This window comes from Strigops habroptila, chromosome 12 (assembly GCF_004027225.2).
Source record: "Strigops habroptila isolate Jane chromosome 12, bStrHab1.2.pri, whole genome shotgun sequence".
Taxonomy (NCBI): Eukaryota; Metazoa; Chordata; class Aves; order Psittaciformes; family Psittacidae; genus Strigops; species Strigops habroptila.
This window is the reverse complement of record NC_044288.2, coordinates 13,075,478-13,101,980: the sequence shown is the minus strand read 5'-3', so window position 1 is coordinate 13,101,980 and position 26,503 is coordinate 13,075,478. Positions and strand designations below refer to the sequence as shown.

General features: G+C 57.9%; 1 protein-coding gene across 2 annotated transcripts in view; it reads left to right on the top strand.

The window, feature by feature from the left end:
- Positions 1-855: 855 nt before the first annotated feature.
- The window catches only part of CAMK2A (calcium/calmodulin dependent protein kinase II alpha), a 33,091-nt gene continuing 7,443 nt past the window's right edge, over positions 856-26,503 (top strand). Inside the window, exons 1-15 of one of the 2 annotated variants that reach the window (XM_030503546.1) lie at positions 867-1,136; positions 6,577-6,671; positions 9,976-10,035; positions 13,132-13,186; positions 13,504-13,569; positions 15,033-15,105; positions 15,351-15,453; positions 16,004-16,087; positions 16,607-16,701; positions 17,095-17,217; positions 18,009-18,092; positions 19,398-19,440; positions 21,048-21,088; positions 25,150-25,182; positions 26,269-26,317. In XM_030503546.1, the coding sequence (XP_030359406.1) occupies positions 1,075-1,136; positions 6,577-6,671; positions 9,976-10,035; positions 13,132-13,186; positions 13,504-13,569; positions 15,033-15,105; positions 15,351-15,453; positions 16,004-16,087; positions 16,607-16,701; positions 17,095-17,217; positions 18,009-18,092; positions 19,398-19,440; positions 21,048-21,088; positions 25,150-25,182; positions 26,269-26,317 (1,066 nt within the window). In that variant the 5' untranslated portion in view covers positions 867-1,074. Of the gene's footprint in view, positions 1,137-6,576; positions 6,672-9,975; positions 10,036-13,131; positions 13,187-13,503; positions 13,570-15,032; positions 15,106-15,350; positions 15,454-16,003; positions 16,088-16,606; positions 16,702-17,094; positions 17,218-18,008; positions 18,093-19,397; positions 19,441-21,047; positions 21,089-25,149; positions 25,183-26,268; positions 26,318-26,503 lie in introns of both variants that reach the window. The other variant, XM_030503547.1, reaches the window with a different exon arrangement.

Genomic DNA, 26,503 nt, shown 5'->3' with positions numbered 1-26,503 from the left:
GGGAACTCAATCCATCTCAGCTGCCAAAGGCAATGCTCTCCCAGCCGGTGGTGGGAGCCCCTTCTCTCAGGGTTGTGGGAGCTCCTTCTGCTGCAAAATCAGCCAGAAATGGGGCAAAAGCTTAGAAGAAATCTCTTTGGGTGGGCTCAGAGGTGGGGAGATGCATGGAGTAGCGTAGATGGAGGAGGAGGTGCTGGACCCCTAGTGGGTGCTGGCAGCAAGGTGGGCTCGGAGGGAAGCCTCTCCCTAAGGTCTTGGCCCTCATTACTCTGCTTTCATTACCCTTCTTGTGTCTTCTCAAGTTAAACGCAGCAGCAAAGACCTGAGGAGGGGGCAGACCTTCCTCCTGTCCCACCCTGACATCCCCAGCACTGCCAGCCCTCCCCTGCAGCGCGATCGGGGCGACCCCCTCTGGGGACCCCGGCTGATGGCAGGCCAGCCTGGGGACCTGGGGACCTGCCATGCTTTCTCCAGCTTCTCCTGACACACTTCTGCTCCATCTGCTCCCACCCGCCCCAGTGTCCCCCATCCCACAGCCCCCCAGCCCTGGAGGGGTGCTACTGCAGGGCCTATATTTTGGGGGGAAAAAGCAGTTGCCGGGGCGACAGCATCCTCCTGCAATATGGAAACCCGGGTTTCCATGGAAACCCTTTTTGCCCCAATTATCCTACCACTGCCACGTCCTTTAATTTGCCTTTAATATTTGCATTTTAGACGTTCCCCCCCTTCCTCAGCAGCCGGGTGACCCCCGGGCAGCCCCCGGGGCCGGGTCCCCAAGCAGGGCCCTGGTCCCCACGGGCGGGTGGCGGGTTTGGGTTGCAGTTGCCCCGGCAACAGAAACAGGGCGTTTCTGGCAGCGGTGGTCGCCATGGGGACGGGGATGCTGACGAAGGCTTGTGAAGCTGAGAAGACAAATTGCCCTCATCATTATCTCCGGGCTTGTCAATCAAACATATTCCCTTATTTACCTCGGCGAGGAGAGAGCCCCGGGAGCACACGGAGAGGGAGGGAGCGAGAGGAGAGCTGCTTGCCCCAAACTCGGCACTGGGGAGGGAGCATTTCCAGCCCCTCGGGATGGCCACCATCACCTGCAATCGCTTCACCGAGGAGTACCAGCTCTTTGAGGAACTGGGCAAGTAAGTTGGAGATGGGAATGGGATGCTCAGAGAGGGGCTGTGCCCCGGCTGGGAACTGCCAGAGATGGGGGAGAGGAGACAGGCACGGAGCAAACGCACTGGGGAGCGGTGGGGGGGGGGGTTTGGGTTAGGATTTGGGGGATTTGCGTTAGGATGGGGGCTGCCTGCTCCATCCCTTCCCGAGTCCCGGTGGCTGCTGAGGGGTGCTCGGTAGGGAGCTCGGGTCACCCCAGGGGGCTGGAGCTGCCCAGGGAAGGGGGCGGCTGCCACTCCTAGGGAAAAGCCGCTCCTGAATGAGGATGCTGCTGGCTCCCCTGGGAACTTCTCCAGCTGGGAGGAGGGACAGGACAGCGGAGGAGGAAAACCAAACAGCGGGTGCCCCTTGCATTACCTTAGGGAATTTCTCCATGTGGATTCACCAGGGTTTGGCTGGTTCTGCAGGAGACCCAGCCTGCCTGGCAGCCCCTGGTGGCTCTTGGACAGTGTCGGGGTATCTCCCACCCCTGTCCCAGTGTGAGCATCCCCCCGGGTGAGCCACAGCCCTGCCCGACCCTGCTCTGCCACCGTGAAGGGCTCAGCAGGTCCGGGTGTCATCATGTGTGCCTGGATCAGGGTGTGATGTGTGTGCAAACAGAAATGCCTGTGCACGGCATCCTGGGGGGCACCGAGCATCCCGGGGTGGATTCCAGGAGATCCCAGCTCCTCCATGTGGGACTGAGGGATGCTCTGTGTCTCCCCGAGCATGTGGCTGTGAAGCGGGTGCAGGAGTGAGCAGGCGTGTGCCTGTGTTTTGGTTTCTGTACCTTTTTTTTGGAGCTGGTGTGTGAATCTGGGGCGTGTGGCCGCGTTCCCATCGGAGCAGCTCGGCAATGTGCCTGTGCTGGGTGGTTGGTGCCTGGGCTTTGGATGTGCAGCCGTGTCCATCCATAGGCTCCAGCCCCGCTTCCGCGCATCTCCTGCACCTAACCCTGCGCCCGCACACATGTGGGAGTGTGAAACGGGATTGAGGAGAGGATGGGGATGGAGAAATCAAAGGCTGAAATGGGAGGACTTTGTGCCAGGCTGAGCACTGTCAATATTCCCCAGCCAAACAGCGGCACAAAGTGCAGCTCCCTGGATGCGAGCAGGACCCCGGTCCCAGGACAGGCACATCCATCCCCTTGGCATCGGGGTGGCTGTGAGGTGCTGGCAGGGAGCAGTGGGTCAGGGAGCAGGTCCTTGCGGTGGGGACGGTCCCAGCTGGCGCTGCAGGCATGGGAATAGGGAGTTGGTGGCAAGGTGGGATTTGGGACGTGCTTTTCCAGAGGGTTCTCGGCTTTTCTGGTCTCTGAGGCTCCGTGGTGGTGGGAGGGGGTGGGCAGGAGAGGCGGCGGCTGCAGGGAGCCTGCGGGGAGGCTGCTGGGCCCTGCCTGGGCAGATGTGGCTGCGGGGATGAGGAGGGGAGCGTGAAGGCCAGGAGCGATGGGGAGCACCAGGATGTGTTTGGGATGCAGCACTTTGCTAGGAGGGTGCTGACACTGGGGGCTGAGCACCCAGACTCGGGGGCTGCCCACGCTGCCCGGCACCACAGTGTAAACCCACCTTGACAGATGTGTTTTGATGTGCTCCTGAATAAAGGAACATACGCCAGCCCCCTGCGAGCATCGCACCCCAGCCCACCCGACCTCTGGGGCGATGCAGGGACTGAGCTCCAGGCAGCATTCCCAGCTTGAAGCATCCCTCAGCTTTCCCCTCCACTCTGGGGGATAGGTACCACCGCAGCTCTGAGGTGTGCTCCCAACTTAGGGGCTTCTCCAGGCTGGTCAAGGCACTGTGGAGCTGGCCGGGGATTTTCCACTGGGATGGATTCCAGCACATCCTGGCACATTGAAAAATCAGCGATTTCCCATGGGGAAATTTCCACTTTATGGGCTTAGAGAAGGAAATGAGGACGAAGCTGCACCTCTGCTCTGCTGCAGCAGTGCTTGCGGTGGGAAGCAGCGTTCCTCCTGCAGCGAGATGCTCCTGGTGCCGGTCGGGATGCGGGGTCTGGCAGGGGTGAAGCAGGATGGCAGCACGGCTTTCCCCCATCCAGACCCCAAAGGGAAGCAGCATCCCAGAGGAGCTTGGAGCAGAAAGCGTCCATCTCAAGTTTGCTGTCCCCAAGGGACTGGGACGGTCTGCCGGGGGGGACATGGGGTGTCCCCGAGCCTGGCTGGCAGGAGGAGAGGTGCTGGGTGCCAGGCTGCTGCACCCACCATGCTCCTTTGCCACCTCTTCTGCTGTCACCCATTCTGACACCCAGGTGAGCTGGGAGATTAAGATGCCACACACCAAATGGCAGCACCGCTATGGGGCTTTCTAGGGGGCAGAGATGGGGGGGTGTTTCTGCAGAGCCTGCCCCATGGGACATGACCCTTGGCACATCTCTGCACCTCCCAGGCATGGGGAAGGCACCTGTGCTGAGCGGGGGACATGGACCTGTGGAAAACCCGCTCCTGCAGCCCTGGCAAAGCTGAGCAAGTGACGGGCTGCTCCAATCCCCCCCCGCTGCTCCCTGCTTGCAGGAGGGGACCAGGCGAAGGTGAGGAGCAGCGGGGGGGGGGGAACGGGGAGAGGATCCTGCCCACGGCCCCCCTGGAGTAGGACAAACATGAAGTGTGGCTCCATCGGCACCTCCGAATCCGCCTCCACGGCAGGTTCAGGGTGAGGCTGGGGACAATCACGGTGCTGAGCGGTGCAAGCTGAGCTGCGGGAGACGGGGGTTATTAAAAAGACCAAGGGAAAAAAAAAGCAAACATGGAGGAACAAAAAATCCCCAGCCCACACTCCGCTCTCTAGAAAGGAGATAAAATGCCTCGGAGGAGGAGGAGGTGTTGAAGAGAGGGAGGGCGGCAGCAGCGCAGCCCAGCGCTGGCAGGGAAGGTGTGAAAAAGGGAGAAGGGGAGCAGCCCGGTGGCAGAGCTGCTGCTCGGGGGGAGGCCGTGGGGACGAGGCATGGATGGGTCATGCCTGGCCCAGGGGCCAAGGAATGGGCTGCAGGGCCAGGATGCAGTGGTGCCAGGGCTTCGGGATGGAGGGACAGGGCTGGATGCTGGGCTGCGGGTCCAGTGGCACCCTGAAATGGCAGCCGATGGGAGGGACATGGACACGGTCCCTACTCATGGGCCAGAGCTAAAACTGGGACATGCTGTCTCATCTGGGACGAATGCCCCATTTTGGAGCCAGGCAGAGATGGGGACCCCCACCTGCCAACAGGTTTGGGGTCCATCCAAAGAGCCAGCACCCCAAGAGGGAAGGGACCCACGTCACTGCCCATGGCGAGGGAACAGGACACATCTCCTTCCAAAGGGGTTTCTTGCACTGAGATGGGGCTGAGGTCCCTGCTGGCACCCCCTGCGCTGCCTGCAGGCAGCCCTTGGTGCAGGGGGGGATGCCTGCATTTCTGGGAAAGAGATGCTGGATTTAGATAAGAGCCGAGGGGGATTTTTCCTCCAGGCTGGGAAGATCCAACACGGGGTTGGGAGCACAGGGAGCAGAGCCCGGCTGCTGTGAAATGCCCAGTGCAGTCAAACACCCAATGTGAGGGGTTCTCAGTCAGTGCAGACCCCCTGACGGACACAACTGGGATGGGGCTATGGCAAGTGTGCTGTACCCCCGGGTGTCCTGCACGCAGTGCATTGTGTCCTCTCTGCCCTGCTGGCTCACAGGGTCTTGCCTGTGCTTCATGGAGCCCAAATAGACATTTGGTTTCTGTTAAAAAGGCCTAGAGAAGCCAAAAAGCCATGAATGCAGCCAAGGGTATGAGAGCCTGTGCTCTGCCAGTGCAGCACATCCCATCCCTGGATGCTGCATCCCGCATCCCACAGCTCCCACTTCACTTTAGTTTGAATAAATGGGTGAGTGAGTGGCTGTGGGCATTGGGACCAGGAGTGGCCAAGGGGTCCCCGGCCTCCAGAGCCTCTGGGACATCGATGTCCATCCAACCCCACATTGGGTCCTGCAGCAAAACCCTGTGGCTGGGGCACAGACCCCGTGCTGGGGTGGATTGCGTGAGGGCTTCCCTGCTTCCTGCACTCACTGCTGCAGGCTCTGCTGGCACTGCAAAAGCAGCACATATGTCTTCAGGAGAAAAAATAGGAAAGATGGGTCAGAGGGATCCACAGGAGTCCCCAGATCCCGGGCTGTGAGGGGTTCACGGCGGGATGGGGAGAGCGGCACTGCAGGGCTGGTGATGGCTCCGGTCTCCCGCATCCATGGCAAGCTGGATACAAAGCATTTTGCTCCCCCTTTCTGATTATTCCCCCGTCACACTACAGGGATATTCACAGCTCAGCTGTTCCAGCAGCCAGGATGGGGAGGCCGGGAAGCACCGGGATGCTGTTCCCCCGGCACGTGCCACGAGCGATGCTCTGCGCGGCGGCGCTGGGCGCGTGGGCTGCCGGCTCCGCTGGGGTTCCAGCTCCATCCCTCTGCATCCCGCTGCTCGCCTGTTCTCCTAAAGATCCCATTCAACCCCAAATTGCCCATCTCCACCCGCCCCCACCAATAAAATCAATTATCCGCTGCTGCTCACCAGCCTGCGGCCTTTTATTCCTCAGCAGGGAGCAGGAGCTGGGGGGGGGGAAGTGGGGCTGGAGGTGGGAGTGCTTTTGATAGTTGTTATTTTAGCGATTGGAAAGGTTTGGCAGGAAGGAACCTGGTACAAAGGTTGTGCTCAGCAGGGCTGGAGCATGCGTGTGTGTGTGTGCAGTGCCGCAGCTCCCAGTGTGCTCGCAGTGCTACGAGCTGGCAGGGCTCTGCGTGTGGGGTATGGGGGCAGAGAGGCTTCTTTGGAGCATCCCAAACACCCGTGCTCGTTTTCCTGCCAGGAGACCCTTGCACACTGGCTCATGCATGTGCAAGCGGCAGCAGCATCAGTCCCCATCCAGCTCGGCTGCAGTGGTCCTGGCTCGCAGGGTCCCCTGTGCTGATCCTGTCCAGTTTTGCATATGGGGGCACCTTGCACCTCCCGCCTGCACCATGGCTGGTGCTGACACTCTTCTGCAAAGTGCTGCTGTGATTACATAGTCTAGAGTGTGCAAAGCCACGCACATAGACTGAAGTGAAGTGGCCGAGTGCCGCGTGGTGGCTGCAGCATCCTGGTGTCCCTTAGGAGCCAATATCCCCGATAAACCATTGCCCCTTCTCTCCCAGGGGATGGGTAGGGCAGAGACTGGGAGGGAGAGGAGGAAAGGTGCACAATGCCTGGGGTGTCTCAGGGGAGCATGGAGGGGCAAATCGCCTGTTCATTCCCCATCATCTCCCAAGGAGAGCAGTGCAGGGAAGCCAATTAAGCCCCTTCCCTGCCCAGCACTCAGCCCCATCCCTGCCCCTTGCCCCACAGGCACATTCAGGGCTGAGCTGTGCCCCTGCCCGTGTCAATCCCTTCACCTCTCCCTCTGGCTTCTTGTCTTCCCAGGGGTGCTTTCTCCATCGTGCGGAGATGCGTGAAGGTGTTGGCAGGACAAGAGTATGCAGCCAAGATCATCAACACCAAGAAGCTGTCTGCTCGAGGTAGGTGCTGGCAGTGTTTTCAGGGAGGTGAGAGGTGAGCAGGGGTTGTGCGGCAGGATGGTCCCCTTTGGATGGTTCTGGGATGATGCCTTTGATGTGCAGCAAGGCAGGGGGTGTTTAATGTGCAGCGGGGGACCCCCTTATCCCACCCCATCTCTATGTGGTACACACTGAGCTCCTTGATGGATGCAGTGAAGTGGCTGCTCACTGCATCCCATCCAATAATATGGATATACCAGGGCTCTGGGGGGCTCCCAGACCCCAACCTGCTTGTGGAGCTGCAGGACCCCATTTCTCTCTCTGAGACCCCACCACCACCCTGCACAACATGTTGCGGCAAAATGATGGTTACAGCCCTGCAGCAAGTCAAACCGCTGCCAGCCTCGGGCGCTGGGTAACACAGTTATTTTGGGAGCACCATCTCTGAGAGGTGACCCCCTGTCCCTGCTGTCAGGGGCTGCAGGTTCCCTTATGTGTGTACCTACATCAATGAAATGGGAAGATCTTCAAGTGGGGTTTTGATTTCATTTCTGCCTGGAGGTGGCCCCTCACCCCTCGCTGCTCTCTCATTAATCGCTCTGGTGGAGCACGTTGGCTGCTTTGCTCCTGGAAAAGGCACTGGTGGGTCTGTCCTGGCTGCTCCCAAAGGCAAGGCTGAGCTGAGCCGGCACAGCAAACCTTCAGCCAGCCCTTGCCCCGAGGCAGGAACCCCTCTGCCCCAGGCATCTGGCAGAGGAGCTGTGATGAGGAGGACGGAGAGGATGGGACAGAAGCTGCCGTGCCCCTGGCGCCGGCTCCTCCTGTCCGGGTCCATCAGGGAGCGCAGGATGGGTGCCGGGAGCGAGCTCCCTGCCGGGATGGTTTAATTAACTCCCTCCCTGGTTTCCCTCCCTGACGCCACTGTTCGCCTCCGAAGGCAAAACTGAACTGCAGAAGACGGTGACAAACTCCTCTCTGACCTCAAATTAAACCAGTGCTTTGCAATCTCCCTCCCGCAGTGCTGCTAAAACAGCACAGCACTGATGCTGGGATGTGGACCATTCCCTTCCTGGGGCTCCGGGCTGGTTGTGCTGGTCTCGGAACTCGGCTCCTGCCCGTACCCCAGCCGGCAGCGGGGTTCGCAGCAAATGCCCCCCGGCCTCCCTAGGGCTGCCTGGAGCAGCAGATTGAGCCACCTTCCCTCGGCTCCCTGCTGCCTCCGCCCTCCTGCTCCCACCTCTCCATCCTCTTCTGGGCTTTGCACTGTCCCTGCAGTGGCTCCGTGTCCCTCTGTCCCTTGCAGAGGCCTCACCGGGGTTATTTTCCCTGCTGAAATCACCAACTGCTTCTGCTGATGGTCTTGTAACCCCCGGTTCTGCAATGCTACCACAGGGGATGGCGCTTCCCCGGGCTGCGAGCAATCCCCAAAGGCAAAAAGGAGCCACAGGGATGTGCCCAGGGATCCCTAGCCCTCACTCCATAGGGATAAGCACCTTTCCGAGCCGCTCCTGGGTGCCACTGGCCCTCCAGCGCTGTCCCTTCCCCTTTGGAGGCACTCCATCTTTTCCCCCCTCTTTCATCTCCCTGATCCATTTTCCACTTCGCCTGGTTTTCGCTGGTCTCCCACTCCCTCCCCGTGCTGTCTGCACTTTATCAAAGCACACCAGCCTCCCGCCAAGCCGCCTGTGCCGGGCTTTGCCTTCGCAGGCGTTTTGGTGGTGACAGATTGCAAGGGTACAAAGAGGGGGGCAGCGCCTGGGGGGGTTGCACGGCGCTGAAGGTGCTGTGGAGCAGCCAAGGAGATGGAGCCGAGCCGGGCGGCTTGTGGTGGCAAAGGGCTGGGGGTCACATTCGCTGCCCTTCCCTGTGATCTCTGGCCTCTTCTAAGCAAGCAAAGGAGCTTTGCTGCATACCAGATTCCCCATGGGCCATTTGGCTCCAGGTTGCAGATGAGGAAACTGAGGCAGAGACAAGCAGTGACCTATGGCCACTGCCAGGCAGGAGCAAAGAGGAGGCAGAAAGGAGCTCCCCAATTCCCCAGAGAAGTGCTTGCCCCACTGGTCACACTGTTCTTCCATCCTGTCCTTGCCCTCCACCACATAATGGTTGTGAAAAGCAACAGCCTAAACCCTGACTTGTCCCTGTCGCCATGTCCCACCTTGGGAAGGCTGTTCCCCATCAGGAGAACATTGTGGGGAGCTGAACAAGGCCACTAAGACTGTCCCAGCCTTTGGCTTGCAGATCCCAGGCTGCAGAATTCACCCCAAGCCTCAGGGTGTCTCGCCCATGCTTAGCCCCACAGTTGCTGCACGGGTGATGCTGAGCCCTGCGGAAGCTCCAGCCCTGGCAGTGAAGGGGCTGCATCACCTTCATGTCTCAGCATCAGAAACACCCAGGTTTGGTTTGATGCAGAGCGAGACTCTGGGGTGCGAACCTGCAAGGTAACAGTGACAGCACTGAGAGACAAGCAGCCCTAATTATATCCTCACTTCTGGGTTCCCGCTAGCATGAAATGCCTCCAGACAAGGCACCTCCACGCAGGGTGGCTGGGGCAGGTGTATAAAGAGGGAGAAAAGTGCAGAGACAGGGAAAAAGAAACGAAGTGATTTGAAAATCATTCTGGGCTGCCCCAGGGCAGAGGCTTTTTTGGCTCAGCTCTATTTGCTTTGCCCAGAGCTCTGCTGTCTCACATCCCTGAGCCCAGCAAGAGCTGGGGAGATGGACCTGTGCTGCCTGTTTGAAGACCAGCACCAAAGCAAAGCAGATTTTCAGAGCCAGGGTTTTGTGATATGAGAAAGCAAAGACCTGATGTGAAACGGCTGGAGAAGGAGAAGGGAGTGAAGTGGATGGCCCCGTTTCAGCTTGACATCTCTCGCTGATCAGCTTTATCTTCAGTTCAAACTGTACCATGCGGGGCCAGAAACGCCCTTGCTGAGAGCCTGCGCTTGGCTGCATTGGGGAAGACAGAACAAGTGCTGCTGGCAGTGATAACCTGGGCAGCTCCGGGGTATTCAGGAGGAGATCGGGGGCTGTTCAGCAAAGAGAAGGGAGAGAGGAGGGTGAGGGATCATCCAAAGCCCAGGATTGCCCATGGCATCGGTGGCTGGGGGCTGCATCCGTGCTGGAATACTGTCCATCAGGCCCCGATGCTGAACATGTCCCCAGACCCACTCTTTAGCAGAAAAAGGATGGGTTTGCTCCTTGCCAGCTGCTCCATCCCCCCCAGGTTCCCTGTGCTGGCAGCTCATCCGAGAGAGCACGGCAGGAGCTAAGAGCAGCTTATTCCCTTCCCCAGACCCTAATTTAGGGCTGTTGCCTCTTTCAGATCACCAGAAGCTGGAAAGAGAAGCCCGGATCTGCCGCCTCCTGAAGCACCCCAACATCGGTAAGCACATCCTGCTCCTTCCCTGCCTGCCAGCCGAGGAGCCAGGCAAATGTGCCACTGTTCCATGCTGGCTCCGTGCCCCCCTGCTCTCCCATGCCCCTGCCAGAGCTGGGGGGTCCCTATCAGTAATGTAACCCTACCTGCAGCAGCACAGGCTGTTTGTCCTTCCCTTGTGCTCCAACCACCACCCCAGAGATAGAGAAGGGGATCGGTGGCATCCTGCCCTGTCGATCCACAGAGCCATCCCTCCTCTTCCTCACGGGAGGCAGCACCTCCAAAGGGGGTCATGGGAAGAAAGGCTTCCACCGTGCACAGGGCGGACTGTTAGGTTGGTCCTAACTAACCCACTTGGCCATAGCTCCTCAGGGAGAAGCGGGGCCCCAGCAGGCTGCAAGGGGCTATTTTTACTCCTCTCCCGCTCCCCGGGTGCTGTGTTCCTCTGCATGCTCCAAAAAGCGGCTGCAGCTCGGAGCAGCAGCAGCAGCACGGGGCGTGTAGGAGGAGCGATGGCGGGGGGGAAGTGAAGACTTTCCCACCGACCGTCCATCTGAGAGTAGCCTCCTTCGGAAAAGCTGTTTCAGGAAAACTCCTGAGCCCCTGCAAAAGACAAAAATAGGCCAGAAGGAGAGAGAGAGAGAGAAGGGAGGGGAAAAAACTGCAGCAAAAAGAATTCCCAAACCCCAGCTTTGAGAGTGATGCTGATGCTGTTGGTCCGGCAGTGGGAATGGGGATGAATCCCCTCTCCACTGCATGCCAGTATGTGCCAACCCCAGTGGGATCCTTTTGGGAAAGCATTTAGGGGTAGGACAGTAGCTCTGCAGCCCTGGAATCTGCAGCCAGGAGCTGGGAGGTTTCCCGTTTGGCTGAGCATCTCCATGACCCCAGTGGCCTGGATCTGTCCTTCCCAAGGAACGGCTGCAGCAGATGAAAGGAGCCAGACCCAGGGCCACTGGGACCAGCCATGCGGCTCCCGCTCCATAAATATTTCAGTTTGGAAGAAGCCTGTCAGCTTATATCTGCCTGAGGCACACGGCTGCATGGCAGCTCTGCCCTGCATTGCTGGGGTGCTGGACACTGCAGGATCCGGCTGCTGTCCTTCCTCCTGCCTCTGCTCCAGCAGGACCCATTCCCTGCAGTCCTGGTGGGGAGGGCAGCCTGTCCTGGTCACGTCAGCATCTGGAGCCTTTTCTTTGCACCAAAATACGCATGGGGATTGCTGAGACCTGAAGGAAACGTGCTGTAAAGTGTGTGAATAACAAGAAACACTAGAAATGAAGGAACCCATTGCCTTCCCTTCTCCCCCATCCCTGCAGCACACCTCACTGCCATGACCTGCAGAGGCTGCAAGCTCAGAGCAACCCTGACGCACAGGGCTGGAAGGGGTTAACGGCATGAGATGCTAACGAGCCCAATCTCCGCTATTTATACCCAGGAGGTTCTTCTCCACTCCACACCCTCTCCCTTCACCCCCCCACTGCTCCCGCTGCCTGGAAACTTGGGCTCCAGCTTCCCTTGCATGCAGCACAAGCCAGCTAATTACCCACCAGGAGCTGGAATGAGCTCTGCCACTGCAGACCAGCCCTAATGAGAGGAAGAGGAGTCCCTGCTGTGGGGAGCAAGGGGAAAGCAAAGCAGAAAACACCTCTCCATCCCTCCCCAGGAGAAGCACCCCAGCTGCTGAGGGGCTTTGCTGGCTCCTTACTTGTGAGGAGGGGTCCCTTCATCTCCCTATGGGAATGCCATGCTGTGGTTGTGATCCTGGAGGAACCAACCTGTGCTTTGCACCGTGCCTGCAGGAGAGCCCTGCACAGATAGCCTTGCACGGATGGTCGAGTGCAGCTCCGTGGCTCTGCAGCACATCCACAGCACTGGGTGATGTATTAGGGAGAGCTGCTGTTTCCTAAAGCTGCATTTCCTCACAGGGAATCTTGCCTTATTGGGGAAACTTTGGCTGTACCCAGCCCTGGAGGTTTAACTCCGGGCACCCCTCGTCTTCTGACTCTCAGTCGTGAAGCTGTGTCCTGCTCCTGCCTTGGCTCTCGGTGCTGAGCTGGAGTGGTTTGGCTGGTGTGGCTCTTTGTGACTATGGTCAGTAACAGATACTTGTAGGATCAGGCTATATTTAGAGCGGCTGCTCCTTCTTATGCCTTATTCCTGGCTCCTGGCAGCTACAGGCAATGGGGCTTCCCAAAGCAGGGGATGTATCCAGACCATCTGCTTATGGTTACACTGACCCTATCCACACTGAACCCACCTAATCCCCCATTGAACACTCTGGCTTCTGCAGACCACTGCAGAACACTTCTGCAGATCCCAGGCGCAATACCCCCACATCCCTCCCAGGAAAGATGAAACAGGAAGAAATATGTTTCTTCCAGCAGAGGAAGGCAGAAAAGCTGGGATTGTGTGTCAGAGAAAACCAGGGAGCAGACAGAGGTTTTGGAGCGCTCAGGAGGTCTGCAGAGGCCGGCAGTGTGGAATGATCTAAACAGGGATCTAAGCCTGAATAACCAGAACCTGCTGCAGGGTGACAGGTTTGCACCCGCCTGTACCTGGCGTGGTGTGACCCTCAGTTTGATGAGCAGCCCCACAGGAAGAGATGTGAGACAGGAAGAGTGCTGCCTCCGAAGGAAACTTATCCCATGGTAATTCCTGGGTATCCCTGACCTGCAACCGCCCAAGGAGGAAAGGAAGGTCATGAGCAGAAACTCAAGGAGCCGTGTCAGTGTCTGGGCTGTCAGCCCAGCGCCCTGGCCTAGCTGTCCCTGTACCCAGGCACCTCTCTCGATGGGGCAGAGGGCCGGGGCACCCGCTCCTGCAGCCTGCCCGGGACCTCGGCAAGCCCAAGATAGCCCAGCAGCTGCCCGGGACCTCGGCCAGGCACCAGCCCCGGGCAGTCCCTGATTTGGATGTGACCTTTGAGCCTTGCAGCCGTGCCCGAGGCTGGGGACACGCTGGGGTCCAGCCAGCAGCAATAGCAAGAGGAGGAATAGCCCCGGTCAGCCCTTCCCCAGCTCCTGCTTGTGCCCAAAGGGGAGCAAAGGGGAGTGGGATGGGAGCCAGGTATACCCTATAACCCTTCTGTCTCTGCTGCAGTGAGGCTCCATGACAGCATCTCTGAAGAGGGCCATCACTACCTGATATTTGACCTGTGAGTAATACTTAAATGCATCTCTTAACCCACTGGCAGCTGCGTGCTTTCACCCCTGGGTAATGCACCCTGCACGCCCACAGCGTCCCCAAGCTCTCCCCTATCCATCACTTCACACAAACCTCTCCCACAGGCTGGGTTTGAGCCAAGCTGGGGTCCCCCAGGCCGGATAAAGGACAAGTCCCTGCCCTGCACACCCAATGCTCCCCCTGCACACGGTGCAGTGGTATTTCGGGGGGGGTGCCAGCACTGAGTGTGCTGTAAGTCAATCCAGCTCTTTGAGATGGCCAAGTGCGACTTGCCCTGTTCTCCTGCAGGGTCACTGGTGGGGAGCTGTTTGAGGACATTGTGGCCAGGGAATACTACAGCGAAGCGGATGCCAGGTGAGCATGGACACACACCGGGCTGTGGAGGGGAACAGCAATTGTCCCCTTCTCCTGTGAGCTGCTCCCTCCCAGGTCTTACACATCTGGCTCTCTGCAGCACAAGTTCCTTCCATGCTGGGAGGTGTTTTACAGCCGCTCTGCAGCACATCCTCAGAAACCAGATGTGTAGTGAAAAAAAACCGATCACAAACCCAACTCTTTTTAACTCACTCAGCCCCTGCGCCAAGAACAGTGTGTGTGTTACTGCAGGGATGGTTTCCCGAGTCAGGCAGCTGCCAGCCACCGCTCGCAGCATCCTCCTTCCCCATGCTGATGGCACAGGCCACATCTGATGTCCCTGTAAAGGACCAAGGCTCCCTGGGCTGGCAGGGGGGAAGCCCAGCATCATGCTGGTGCCCCAGCCGGGAGCATGGTAGCACAGACACCACATAATCCTCACCCCTTCCCCTCGCAGCTACACTGCCATCATTTGCAAGCATTTCTCTGGCATTTACCACTTGAAAGCACTAAGGAGAACCAGTCAAGACAGGCTGGGTGGGAGGATGTGCTGGAGCTCTGCTTCCTCCCACCATCCCGCTGGCACTTTCCAGGTACCCTGCTGTAAAGGCAGGGGGCTGGGACCATCTGAGCCACCCCTTCAGTCCATGCAGCATTGCCAGGGGACAGCAGGAGCCTCATTTGTGTGAGGGGACATGATTTGTCCAGCAATCACTGTGCCTCTTGGCTTTGCCCCCAGGATAAACATAGCCCGTACAAATGTCCAAGGGGATGGTAAGCTCTGTCTGCATGGAAATATCTCTTATTTCTAGGCAGAAAGCAATCTCATTTAATGGGCTGCCTGCACTGAATCCACTTATAACCCATCCACTTATTAGTGTCATGCAAATAAAATCAAATACATGTAAATAAAGGCGTTCTGCCTTGCACACAGCTGTTTGGGAGCAGAAGTGATCATCGCCTAGGTCTTTTTCCCTTCCTTTCTCATGCATGCAGCAGAGCTGGGGTTTAATGAACTAGATACAAAGCCAACAGACACAGCAAGAGCCATCAGTGCTAGAGGAAGCCAGGGAAATGGGGCTGAAGTGAAGGTTAGCTCCATGTTTGAGGAGCACATCTGTTCTACCTGGGTTTGGAGACCAAATCTGTGTGGGCACCATGATCCTACCTCCGGTCTCCTGCTCCCCTCTGCTGTTGTTTCTGTGGGGACCCCATGGGATCAGCTGTAGCCCCCATGCTCACAGTGACTGGGTGTCCATCAGCTCTGATGGGGTCTTACTGCGTTACAACTGCTCTCCATGGGTGTGTGGCTTTTGGTGAGGGGGACACTGAGCTGTGCTGCAGGGCTGCTGGTGGGAAGTGTGATGGGGAGAGGGCCAGGGGGTGAAATGCAGCCAAGTAGAAGTGTCAAAGGGAACTCTGCCTTGCTGGCACTTCCATGAGCTCTCTTCTTTCTCCCACAGCCACTGCATCCAGCAGATCCTGGAGGCCGTCCTGCACTGCCACCAGATGGGGGTGGTCCACCGGGATCTGAAGGTAGGAGCTGCAGGGGAAGTGGTTGTGGGAGGACATGGGGATCCCATCTGTCCTGCAAAACCCTGTGGAGCAATGCCCAGCGTCCTCCAAGGCAACTGAAACAGCAGGGAAGAACACCGTGTAGGGCTTCTGGAAAGCCACAGAGCAAGGACCAGCTCTGGGGTGAAACAGCACACAAGATAGGTGGTAGGGAGGTCCTTACAGTCCATGTTTTGCTCCTCTTCAACCCCTGTCTCCTCCTGCAGCCCGAGAACCTGCTGCTGGCATCCAAGCTGAAGGGTGCTGCTGTCAAGCTGGCTGACTTCGGCCTCGCCATCGAGGTGGAGGGGGACCAGCAAGCATGGTTTGGTGAGTAGGACTGGCCCGAGGTGGACCATGCTCCAGCTCTCATTGGCATGTTTAGTCAGGGGGGGCTCCAGGAGGGATGCACATCCCCAGGAACGGAACCCGGGTTATGGGAGCATCCCAGCAGCACCAGCCTAGGGAGCAGAGCGGATAAGGAGGTTGATGGCTCCAGCTGTGCCCCTGGCAACAGCCCAGTGTTGATCCAGGGCACAGGCAAACAGCTCCATAGGGAGTCATTGAGCCACCAACACGTCCTGGTGAGCTGGACAAGCCAGCAACAGGGGCAGACCCTGGCAGAAAGCCTCTTCCAAGTGCTGGAGGTGCATGGCAGAGCACTCCAGCCCGACGCACCAGGCTGGGGTCTGGCTGCTGCTGACAGAAAGCCGTGGTTTGTCCTGCTGTTTGGAATCACAGAGGTTTCTGGAGGGAGGATTCCTGTCCTGCTGGGTTGGTATGTGCCAGGACCAGGGCTCTTGGCTCTCATGGCACTGCTGGTGAGCTGTGTGGGGATAGGGCTGCGTGCTGGCACTGTGTGACGGGCTGTCTGTCCCAGGTTTCGCTGGCACCCCGGGATACCTCTCCCCCGAGGTGCTCCGGAAGGATCCTTATGGCAAAGCTGTGGACCTGTGGGCTTGTGGTAAGTCAGATCGGGGCTGAAATGCTAGGAGAGGGCTGGATGGGCTGCGTGGGATGAGGCAGGCTGTTCATCCAGCATGTCCTGAGTCACAGTTGCTAGAGGATTTACCCAAGAGGTGGCACATTACCCTGGGCTGTCCCTAGAGCAGCACCCCTCTTTCCCAGTCCAGAGGCACCCCTTGCCATGCACCCACAGCCCCAGGCAGGGGGATGCTGGCTCTTCTGCCCTGCAGCGCTGCTCGAGTCAGGCAATGTCTCTGCGCTGCTGCAGCCATAGGGGAGCTTTCTTCCACCCGTGCTGGGGAGGAGGCATTGCTCAGCCCTGCCAGGGCACGTGGCTTGAAGGTGTGCATGGTGCCTGCACCCCCCAACGAGCCTTCTGCTTTTTAATCAGGGAGCAAATCCTCCCGTTTCCCCAATATCTCAGTTTCTCTGCTTGAGTTGGGCCAGTCCTGGGGTTCAGTCTGCTCGTACCTTCAGCAATGAACTCTCCCACTGATCTCACATCTCTCCCGGGCAGGCGTCATCCTCTACATCCTGCTGGTTGGGTACCCGCCTTTTTGGGATGAAGATCAGCACCGACTCTACCAGCAGATCAAGGCTGGGGCTTATGATGTGAGTGGGCCTGTCTTACTCCCCCCTTTCACGGTGTCCCCTCTCTCCTGCTGTCCCTGCTTTGCAGTCTTACTGCTCCAGAAGGGCAACCAGGACAAACTCAGACAGATGGGAGCAAGTTTCTTTCCTTTGCTCTGGCCAAGCTGCCATGCCCACATGCACACTGGCATGTTTCAGGTCCACTTTGCAGGACAAATAGGTCTTGTCCTGGGCCTTCCACCTTTCTTCCTCCACTCCTGCTCTCCAGTTTTCCATCTGGCAGCTCTTTCCAGTTGCTACCATTTCTCCAACCAATGGGCAACAGCAAAGGGTTTCAGGAGAACCAACCCAAGGGGCTTCTGCTCCTTCTACTGCTCCCTGCAATCTCTCACCCTGGTCTCTTTGCTTTGGCAGTTCCCCTCCCCTGAGTGGGACACAGTGACTCCTGAAGCAAAAGATCTCATCAACAAGATGCTGACCATAAACCCGTCCAAGCGCATCACGGCAGCGGAGGCTCTGAAGCACCCTTGGATATCGGTGAGTTTGGTGGCACTCAGCGGTTGGGATTGAAGATCTGGAGATGTGGGGGTTCACAAGGGGGGAACATCACACTGGGAGCACATGTTATCAAACATACTGTCTGGCTCTCTTCTCCATCCTGGGAAGATGGTTCCTGGCATGCTTCCTCCCAGTGCTCTCAGAGCAGTCTTTTCCCTGAGGCTTTACAGCAGAGAAAAGCCGGGAGTGTGAATGCAAACAGCATGTCCCCGGGGAGCTGGTGATGGGAGGCACACACATGTTCCCAGCCCTGGTGGGCACAGGCTGGTTCCTTGGCATCACAACACACTGGGCGGGGGGGGGGGGGGGGCATTTCCCCAGGGGTGGTGGGACCAGGCTCGCGTTTATCCATCCACACACCCCAGCAGCAACCTCCCCATTGCTCGCTGTGTCCCGCTGCTCCGGCTGCTGGTTCTTGCCCTGAATCAGCACCTAAAGGCAGGAGGAGTCCGTGGGTTTAACCCTGGGATGTTACACCACATGCAGTCCTTGAGCACTCTGTAAATGTAGCTGGTCAGCCGAGGGGTTAACGCGGGGGGCAGCCAGCTCTGCCTGCATCCCCCCCTGCCAGAGCAGATCCTGCTGACTCCAGAGCTGTGATCTCCCGCTGCCTATTAAAGTTTCATCTCCTGCTGGTGCTGCTGCTGCAGGCAGCTCTGGCCTGTGCCTCAGCCACGGGAGACCTCACACATGTGCATGCGTGTGAGAGCAGGGCTGGGGGAGCCCTTTCCCCCCTGGACCTGCTCTGAGCCACATCTCTCTCTTCTCAGCACCGTGCCACTGTGGCGTCATGCATGCACAGGCAGGAGACGGTGGACTGTCTGAAGAAGTTCAATGCTCGGAGGAAGCTGAAGGTAATTTTCATACTCTCCCAGCTGGCTGTAGGATGCATGGTCAGGTCATTGGTGGGTTTGTTCCCCATGTGGGAAAGGCCTCTGGGTCAGTGCTATGGGGGTGACAGACACGTGGGGAGCCCTGTTGTGAAGAAGGGAAAAGAGATTGAGTGCAGCGGCGGCTGCATCTGACTGGGATTAGAGGAAAGCCATGGTGAAGGAAAGCACGGAGGCACACCCCTGCCCTGGACACCGAGCTGAGGACTTTGCCACTGGAGTCGGTGTCGAGAAAGCTCCTCTTTGGGGTAGGACATGGATCTGAGAGGCACTGGGAGACCCCTTTGCGTGATGAGCAATCCACTGTGCAGCCAGGGAGCAAAATGATCCATAGACAGGCAAACAGCTCTGTCTCACCCGCATGAGCAGCCCCACAAGCTTCCTCTTCTTGGATGCTGCCATGTGCCGCAGCCTGGCCCCCCTCTGAAATCACCATCTCCCCAGGCTTCACTGCCGAGCACCCACCTCCTGGGTGCTGCTGAGCCTCAGCACGGTGCTGGGAACAGGCTCTGGACACCACAATGCTTCCCCCGGAGCCAGAGACACGGAACGGGACAGCTCTGCTTTGTGCCACAGTCAGAGCCATCAGCGCTCCAGGCCTGGAGGTGATGTGGCACAGAGCAGTACAGCTGCAGGCCACTAACAGGATTATCAAGGAAAGAAACTGGCTATAAACTATTATTACTTTTCGGCTAGACAAGTAATCAAATTAGTTCAGGCACACACTTCAAAATAGTAATCCATTACCGCAAGCAATCAGTCCAAAGTAATCTCATTATCCACCGAGCAGCTAGTTGGTAGCCTCGGCTGGAAAAGGGGAAGCATGTTTATGAATGTCATTTTGTGGTGGTGATCTTTGTGTGGCTCCCATGAAAAATCCCTGTCCCGCTGCACTTAGCTGGCCCGGCTTTAATTGCAATGAAATCTGGTTCCGCTCCCGGTGCCTCCCCTTGCTGCCAGCCCCAGTCAGTGGAGTTGTGCTACATCCCAAGGCAGAAGGAGACTGAAATATGCCCTTGGATATTTAATATCCCTTTAATCCTGGAGGGAAGGCAGTTTTGGAGAATGCAACCCAACGCTGGGGGTACGGAGTCGGGTACCCAGGGATGCTTTTGATGGCAGGAGGATATCATCCCGTGGGCCTGTTTCCTTCCAGCGAGGTGGCCGGGGACAGGTGATGAGCAGGGCTTTCCTCCCTCGGGACTGGGGGGAGCGGAGGGATGCAGGGGGCCCAGCACACCCTTTCCTTCTGCCTTCTGTGTCTTTCAGGGGGCCATCCTCACCACCATGCTGGCCACCAGGAACTTCTCCGGTAGGTGCCGTCTCCGTGGCTCACCTCCTTGTCTTACAGGGCAAACCCACAGGGTACCTGGAGAGCTGGCTTTGCCTCGGGTGTCACAGTGGGGCTGAGGCTGCAGCCTGGTGCACGGCATGGCATGCTAGTTCAGGCCACGTTACCTGGTACCTCCAGGCTGGCTTGGGATGCAAGAGAAAGGGTGTCTGGCTGAGGCACAGCAGTCCCCAGAGGTTTAGCATACATCCAACCATCTGGCTTGTGCCAGGGTGGGGATGTGAGTGCTGATGGCAGCCAGGGCTCAAGCAGCTGGTTTTGTGTCCTCCTGGAGAAGCTTGTAGCTCTGGGAGAGCATCCTCCGCACCACAAAAGTGTTGGAAAGGTCCCTGGGTTCCACTGCAGGCAGATGGCAGCAGGGTCCCTCGGGTCTGATCCTGCAGGGATCTCCTCCTGCCTCCCTATATCCCGAGGGCTACACAGAGACAAAGGAGCAGGGACAGAGCAAGGAAGCCAACCTTTGCACTGGGAGAGGTCTTGGTGCAGCCAGAAGCTCCCCTGCCCCAGTGCCTTCTAGGGGACACCCTGCTGCCTCGGAGCAAGCCTTGCAGATGGGATTCCACAGGCAGGGATCAGCGGGTCCTGGCCATTCCCAGCTGGGTCACTGCAGCGCTCATCCTCTTGCTATCACCTCCAGCCCTCCCCAGCACTGGGGATGGCCCCAACAGAGGTGCTGCATTGGTGGGACAAGCCAGCCAAGCCTGGCTCGCTGGCTGAGGCGGCTGGTGGCATCTGCTTGGTGTTAGATGGGTGTTTTGGGGTGCTTTGCCAAAGAACCCGAGGAACAAAGTGTAGGAGATGGGGGCTGCTGGCCCCACCGGGTGCTGAGGGAGATGGCTGTGTCCAGGGCTGGTATCTGCACTTGTCATGGGGGGATCGTGCTGACACATTTAGCACTTGTGGGCAGCTTGTGGTGGGGCTGGAGCAGTCCAGCAGCTGGAGGGATCCGGTGTCTGCCCCCGCTCCGCCGGGACACACAGCATCAAAGGGCAGGAAACCCAAAAGCATCCCTCATAGCGCCGCCTGTCCCACGCATGGCACAGGGGAGCGCGGCAGGGAATGGTGCTGAGCCCCTCCGATCCCACTGCGCCCTGGGGGCACAGCAGGAATGGGGTGTCCCTGTGCAGGCCAGGAGGTGGGTGCCGGGGAAGGCGCCTGCTTTCCATCCTTGTCAGTGCATGGCTGCAGCTGTCGGCGGCCCGGCAGCACATGATCCCGGCAGCATGGGGCTAAAATTAGAGGGCGGCAGGCGGGCAGCCCATTCCACAGCGCTGCACCACGCTGGGGCACCAGCACCCCCCGCACAGAGCCCTGCCGGCCGCCTCGAGCCGCCCATAGGGCTCAGTGTGACGCTGGGAGATGGGTCATGCCCCTGGACGGGAGCCACCGGGGTAGGCCAGGACGGTGCCGACACGGTCGCCCCTGAGCTCCTGGGGGTTGTGCTGGAGAGAGGACAAAACCCCGCTATTCCTGTGGGATCCTGCCACCCGGCACCATGCTGCTGATCCTCGCCCTGCTGGTCTTGGTGCCCTGCCTGGCTCTCCTAATCTCCTTCCTCCTCTCTCCAGGAGGCAAGAGCGGTGGCAACAAGAAGAATGACGGCGTGAAGGTAAGCTGCCTCCCCGCCGCCCTGTCCCGCCTGCCCCTCTGCTGCTATGGGGCACTGCGGTGGGGTCTCCGTGCCACGCCGGTCCCCGCGACACCCTGTGCTGTAAAGGGCAGCTCTTGGCCCGGCTGTCCCCGTGTGTCCCTGTGCTCGGCTCCTGCCAGGACAAGCAGTGCACAGGCGGCTTTGCAGCACAGCCAAAGAGGGGAGCGAGGGGAATGTTCCATTGCCTGCACAATGTGTTCACCCCCAGGGAAGGGGAGAGGCAGAGGCTGGACCAGGAGATGGGACAGGGGACATGGGAAGGCAGGTTTGCAGCCTGCAGCCGTGGCTTCAGCCTGGCAGCAGCCATTGGGTGAGATGGGTGGCTGCATCTCCTGCTCGCCCCACCATGTGGCTGGTGGGGCTTGGCTTGTCCCCCTGATCCTGTCCCCAAAGGCTGGGGTGCTGCTGGGTGACACATGGGTGTCTTTAGCCCTCTCAGCAGCACTGCTGGCCCCCTGCGCCCAGTGCAGCCAGAGCAAAGGAACTTGGTGATCCTTGGCAGAATAAATGGCTTGATGATGCTCTAAAAACAAGCTGGTGCTTGTTTTCTTGGCCTGCAGAGCCCTCAGGTTCACCTGACCCTCCAATGTGCGGCCAGGTCAGGACAAGGTGGCTCCTTACAGCAGAATCCTGCTGCTGAGCAGCTTCTTCTGGTGATACGGAGAGGTGGTGGTTGGCAGTGTTAGCAAGCTCTGCCAAACTCCTTCTGCAGGAAGGAATGGTCCATCGGAGGGTCTTTCTCTCTTTACCTGTTCCCTTCATGAATACAAGCCATCACTCAGCAGGGAGAGCTGGTGTGATCACATACCCCGTTTGCAGTGATGCAAAGTGTCAGGCAGAGCTTTGGACGCCTGACTGCAGCATGGCTACTCTCCTTCCTCCAGCCCTTTATAGGGACCCAGCTGCTGGGCTGTGAGGGGTGCAGGGCTTTGGAAGAGCAGAGCCCTCAGCCGGCTGCTTCCCTCCTCAGTCCAAATGGTCAGTGGAGTCAGGAGTCTAGGGATGGAATGTCTTTCTCCCACTCTTTCCAGACCCAGCAGCTGGGACAGGACAAGCCTGCAAGGCTTGAGACCATGCACAACCTTCCAAACCTGGGCTCAGCTCCACAACAGATTATTCTGCCCATACAGCATTACTCTGCAACATGAATTCTTACCTGTGAGGGTGCCCTGGCACCCACAGGGTGCCCAGAGAAGCTGTGGCTGCCCCATCCCTGGCAGTGTTCAAGGCCAGGTTGGACACAGGGGCTTGGAGCAACCTGCTCTAGTGGAAGGTGTCCCTGCCCGTGGCAGGGAGTTGGAACTGGATGAGCTTTAAGGCCCTTTCCAACACAAAGCATTCTATGAGTCTATGATATGATTCTGTGAGAGTCATCAGGAGATGCGTTTTTAAGCTGTAAAAGAGATTGGTGGAAGGAGAGGCTTCGTCAGGCCCGGTCCGGCAGAAAGAGACAGCCTTCAAATTAATCTCTAGCATCACTGGGACGGTGTGGTGGTAGAAGACCATTTGCCAGCCCAACTTGCTAAGGACACTCCCTCTTGGACTTCAAAGTAGCTTTGAGGGCAGCTGTTATCCTGGGAAGGGGGGCACTTGTAGCAAATAGCTGTTTTGGGTAAACAGGCTTCTGGCTCATCATAACTCATTGAGGAGGGTCTGGTTTCAGAGCCTGGTTTGTATTCCCAGTCCTCAGCCCCTTTTTGGTGGAAAGCAGAGCATGAGGCTTCATCCTGAGAGCAATCTATCAACCAACACTCAGCTCAAGAGGGTGTACGAGCTCTGGAGAATGAGTTTGCATTTTTATTGCCCCCTTTCCAGCAAGTGGAGGTGAGATAGCCTGGCTAGATGGCCAGGGAGGTAGAAGAGAAGACAAAGTAGAGGCAAACTCATTCCCAACAGGTTGCTTGTGTTGGCCACTTTCAGCATTACCATTCCCACCTCATTCCCATGCTCAACCTGGGGGGACTTACAGTGTAACCCGCTTGCAAGGGCACAGGGAGGCTGGGTGCTCTGGGCAAAGCTTTGATGGCCCACTGTGGGCAGCTGGCACATGTCAGGGCATCGCTGGTTGATGGTCATTTCTTTCCATCTTGCTGGAAAAGCGGGGCAAGAACATGGAAACCTGCCTTGGGAGGGTGGGAAGGGAATGCTCCTGCCTGCTCAGAGCAGGGCTGTAAGTCAGGCCATGTGGTGTAGTTCATTGCAGGAAGAGTTGTTGTCCCCATTTGGAGGAACCTGTTGGACTGACCATTCCTATGAGAGCTGGCAGATTCCAGGCAACAATCCCTGCTCTTCCTGCCTAAAGCTATGCAGTGGGCAGCAGGTTGCTGGTGCTGCCCTCCAGCCTGACCACGCAGTCCTCCAGCACTGGGATGCTGCTAGCCCAGGCTCTGAGGACTCAAAACACCCTCCTGAGGAGGTTCCTCCCCTACTAAAAGCATTCACGGGACCAAAACTCCCCCTCGATCCCTGCACTGGGGTCTGTGGGAAGTCTTCTGGTCCCAGCAGCTGCGATACCTTCACTGCCCTGTGTAGTGTCACATCTTGTCCCATTGTAAACTAATGAACTCACTGCCCCATGTCACATCCTGTCCCGTCCTAAATTAATGAGCTCACTGCCCCGTGTCGCATCCTGTTACTGTATGTCCAGACTCGACGCGGTCACTGCTTTGTGTTGCATTCTGTTGCGTCTGAAACTTCTGCAGTTTACTGCCCCGTCTCACATCCTTGGGTAGCAGAAGCTGTCAGCCCTCCCTGCAGAGACCCCCGCTCCAACAGCTCCATTTCACATGAGGTTCCTTCTGAAATACTGCAGCTCATGCTGCCCTTTAGGACATCTGTTGTTTTGGTGGAGGAGGAATGAGGATTAATGTAGGACCTGGCGAGGGAGGGGAAAGCTGCATTGACAGAGCAGGAAACTCAGCGATGCTGCTGCTGGGAGCCATTTAGGATGTGAAAGGAGCAGTGAGGGGGAATGGATATCAACAGTTTTTACACTGCAGCCCACACATACACCCTAATGGGTTGCTCCATGGGCTTTTCCAAGAGGTTTGCACTGTGTGTGCTGCTTTTCCCTCTGCGGGCAGGCAGAGCCAGTGCCCCGTTAAATGTGCTGGTAAATACTTCGTTATTTGGCACTGCAGCCTCTGATTCCTGCACGATGGTGTTGCCTATTGCCTGTTGTGATTCATTCCCTGGGAGCCACAGGTTGAGAAAGGGCATGAGGCCAGCATGCACATCCTGCTGTCTCCTGGGTAGGTTAAAGATGGAGATAGGAAACAGAGAACAGCAAGGAAAGAGAGATCAGAAACACTTTGGGGTTGCAAGCAGAAATGTGGCTATGGGGTCATCCAACCCCAAAGCCTTAAAGCCTAGTGGTAATGGTCAGGAACAGAGATAAATATGGGCATGTGTAAGGTCTTCTCTTTGGAGGAGACTTGTCCTGATTTAAAGCACTGGAGCTGTGCTCAGGACAGCTTCCCACGTGGTGTGTCTGCCTTGTGGGGTTGAGTAGCAAAAGCAATACTGGCTTTAAACCAGTCGGACTAGTAGTGGTCTAGGTCCAAAGCTAATTGAGCATCTCCACACTAGTCAGTAGCATGGGCAGATGCACCCAGAACAGCCCCAGAGCCTAAAATGTCAGTATGGCATTCACACAGGCTGCAGGGTGGTGGAGCTGCCTTAGCTTTTCAGCGTGCCACTCCTGTTCCTGTGAGCTTGATGGCTTGGGGACTCCCTTTTGGACTAGCAAGGTCCTTGAGATGAGCAACACCACAAATTGTGTCAGGTCAGGAGTGAAAGGTGCCAGCAGGAAAGTGGGGAGGGAGCTGGCATGGCATCACCAGCACCACAGCCTGCAGCACATCCCTACAGGAGCACCATGTTGCACCCCCGTGCCTTTCGTTTGACCCTCCAAGAGGAAAACGAAGGGTGGCTCAGGAGCTGCTGCCTCTCACGTGCTGCTTTCAGCCTTTCTCACTCTGTGTCTCTTCCTGTTCCATCTCTTCTCCTTGTTTTTCCAGAAAAGAAAGTCCAGTTCCAGCGTTCAGTTAATGGTGAGTGTCCTTCGTCTTCCTCAATGCCGATATTGCTGGGCGCCTCCACATGCTCCAGCTCCCCCCGTTTTTGGAAGTTACCTCGGGGTAGGGAAGAAGGGACACCGGGGTTGGAGGGAACATCCTCAAAGCCGTATCACCCACAAACCCCATTAACAGGGTTGGTGCAGGCACTTGCTGGCCACCGGCTGGTGGGAAGCCAGCCCTGGTTCTTGCTGATGGGTTCTCATGCCGTTTCTCCCAGTTCTCCTGACTCAGGTCTGCAGGCTGCATCGGTCCAAGGAGCCTTGGAGAAACACCTTCCATGCCTCTGCGGGGACTGTATGGTCATGGGACACCTTGCCAACCTACATCGGGGTATTATGGGTAATACATAAGCAAGGCTCTGCTGGGAAGAGCTAGCAGAGCCATTGCTCTAGCTCCGCTAGCAGAGTTGCCTTGATGGGGCTCCTGGAGAGAGACAGGGGGTCAGAACCCCTCTTTCCCCCCCAAAATCTGTGTAGTGCTCAGCTGTTTCTTGAAAGAGCTGTGTCTCAGCCTTCGGTGGTCCATGTGGGTCTTGGAAGCACTCTGTTTTATCGTACATTTCTCTCCCTACTCTGCGGTCAGTGTGGTCTCTCTCACTCCTGCACAGTCCCCTCTTTCTCATCCCAGCTCCTCCTCGCTGTTAATTTGTACATCTCTCTCTTTATCGTACAGTCAACATGGTGTCTTCCACCCCTGCACAGCCCCTCTCCCTGCCCCTCCGGCAACGCTCCTAGGAACCCACCAAACCCCCCTGGACCTGCCCCGTCTCTGTCCCCACAGGTGTCGGTAGGAAAGGCAGCGCCGTTCCTATGGGACCCTCCACAGCCCAGCTCTTGTGCCCTTGGCTACAAGGAGTGGAGGTCAGGGAGGGCTCTGCCAGCGCTGCCCTAGAGCTGTGGTTGAGGACGGGTTGGACCTGCTGGCGTTTTCCTTGCTTTCTGTCCCGACCGTTGGCACAGTCGGGTCGGACTCGGGGGGCTGTCGAACACACGAGCTCCATCTGGCGCAGGGAGACGGCCCCTCTCACCGCCCCGTCCCTCCTTTCTGTTCTTTGCTCAGGAATCGTCGGAGAGCACCAACACCACCATCGAGGACGAAGACACCAAAGGTACGGGCAGGGACACCCGGGGAGGCGGGCAGGAGGCTTCAGAGGGTGCCCCGGGGTTGTTAGTCTGGCCATCTCTAATGAGATACTGGCTATGGAGAAACCCACCACCATCGAGCTGCCTCAGGGCCCTTCAGAAATTGGTCCTCTGATGGCGAGGAGGATGGGGTGTCCCAAAACCAGGGATGT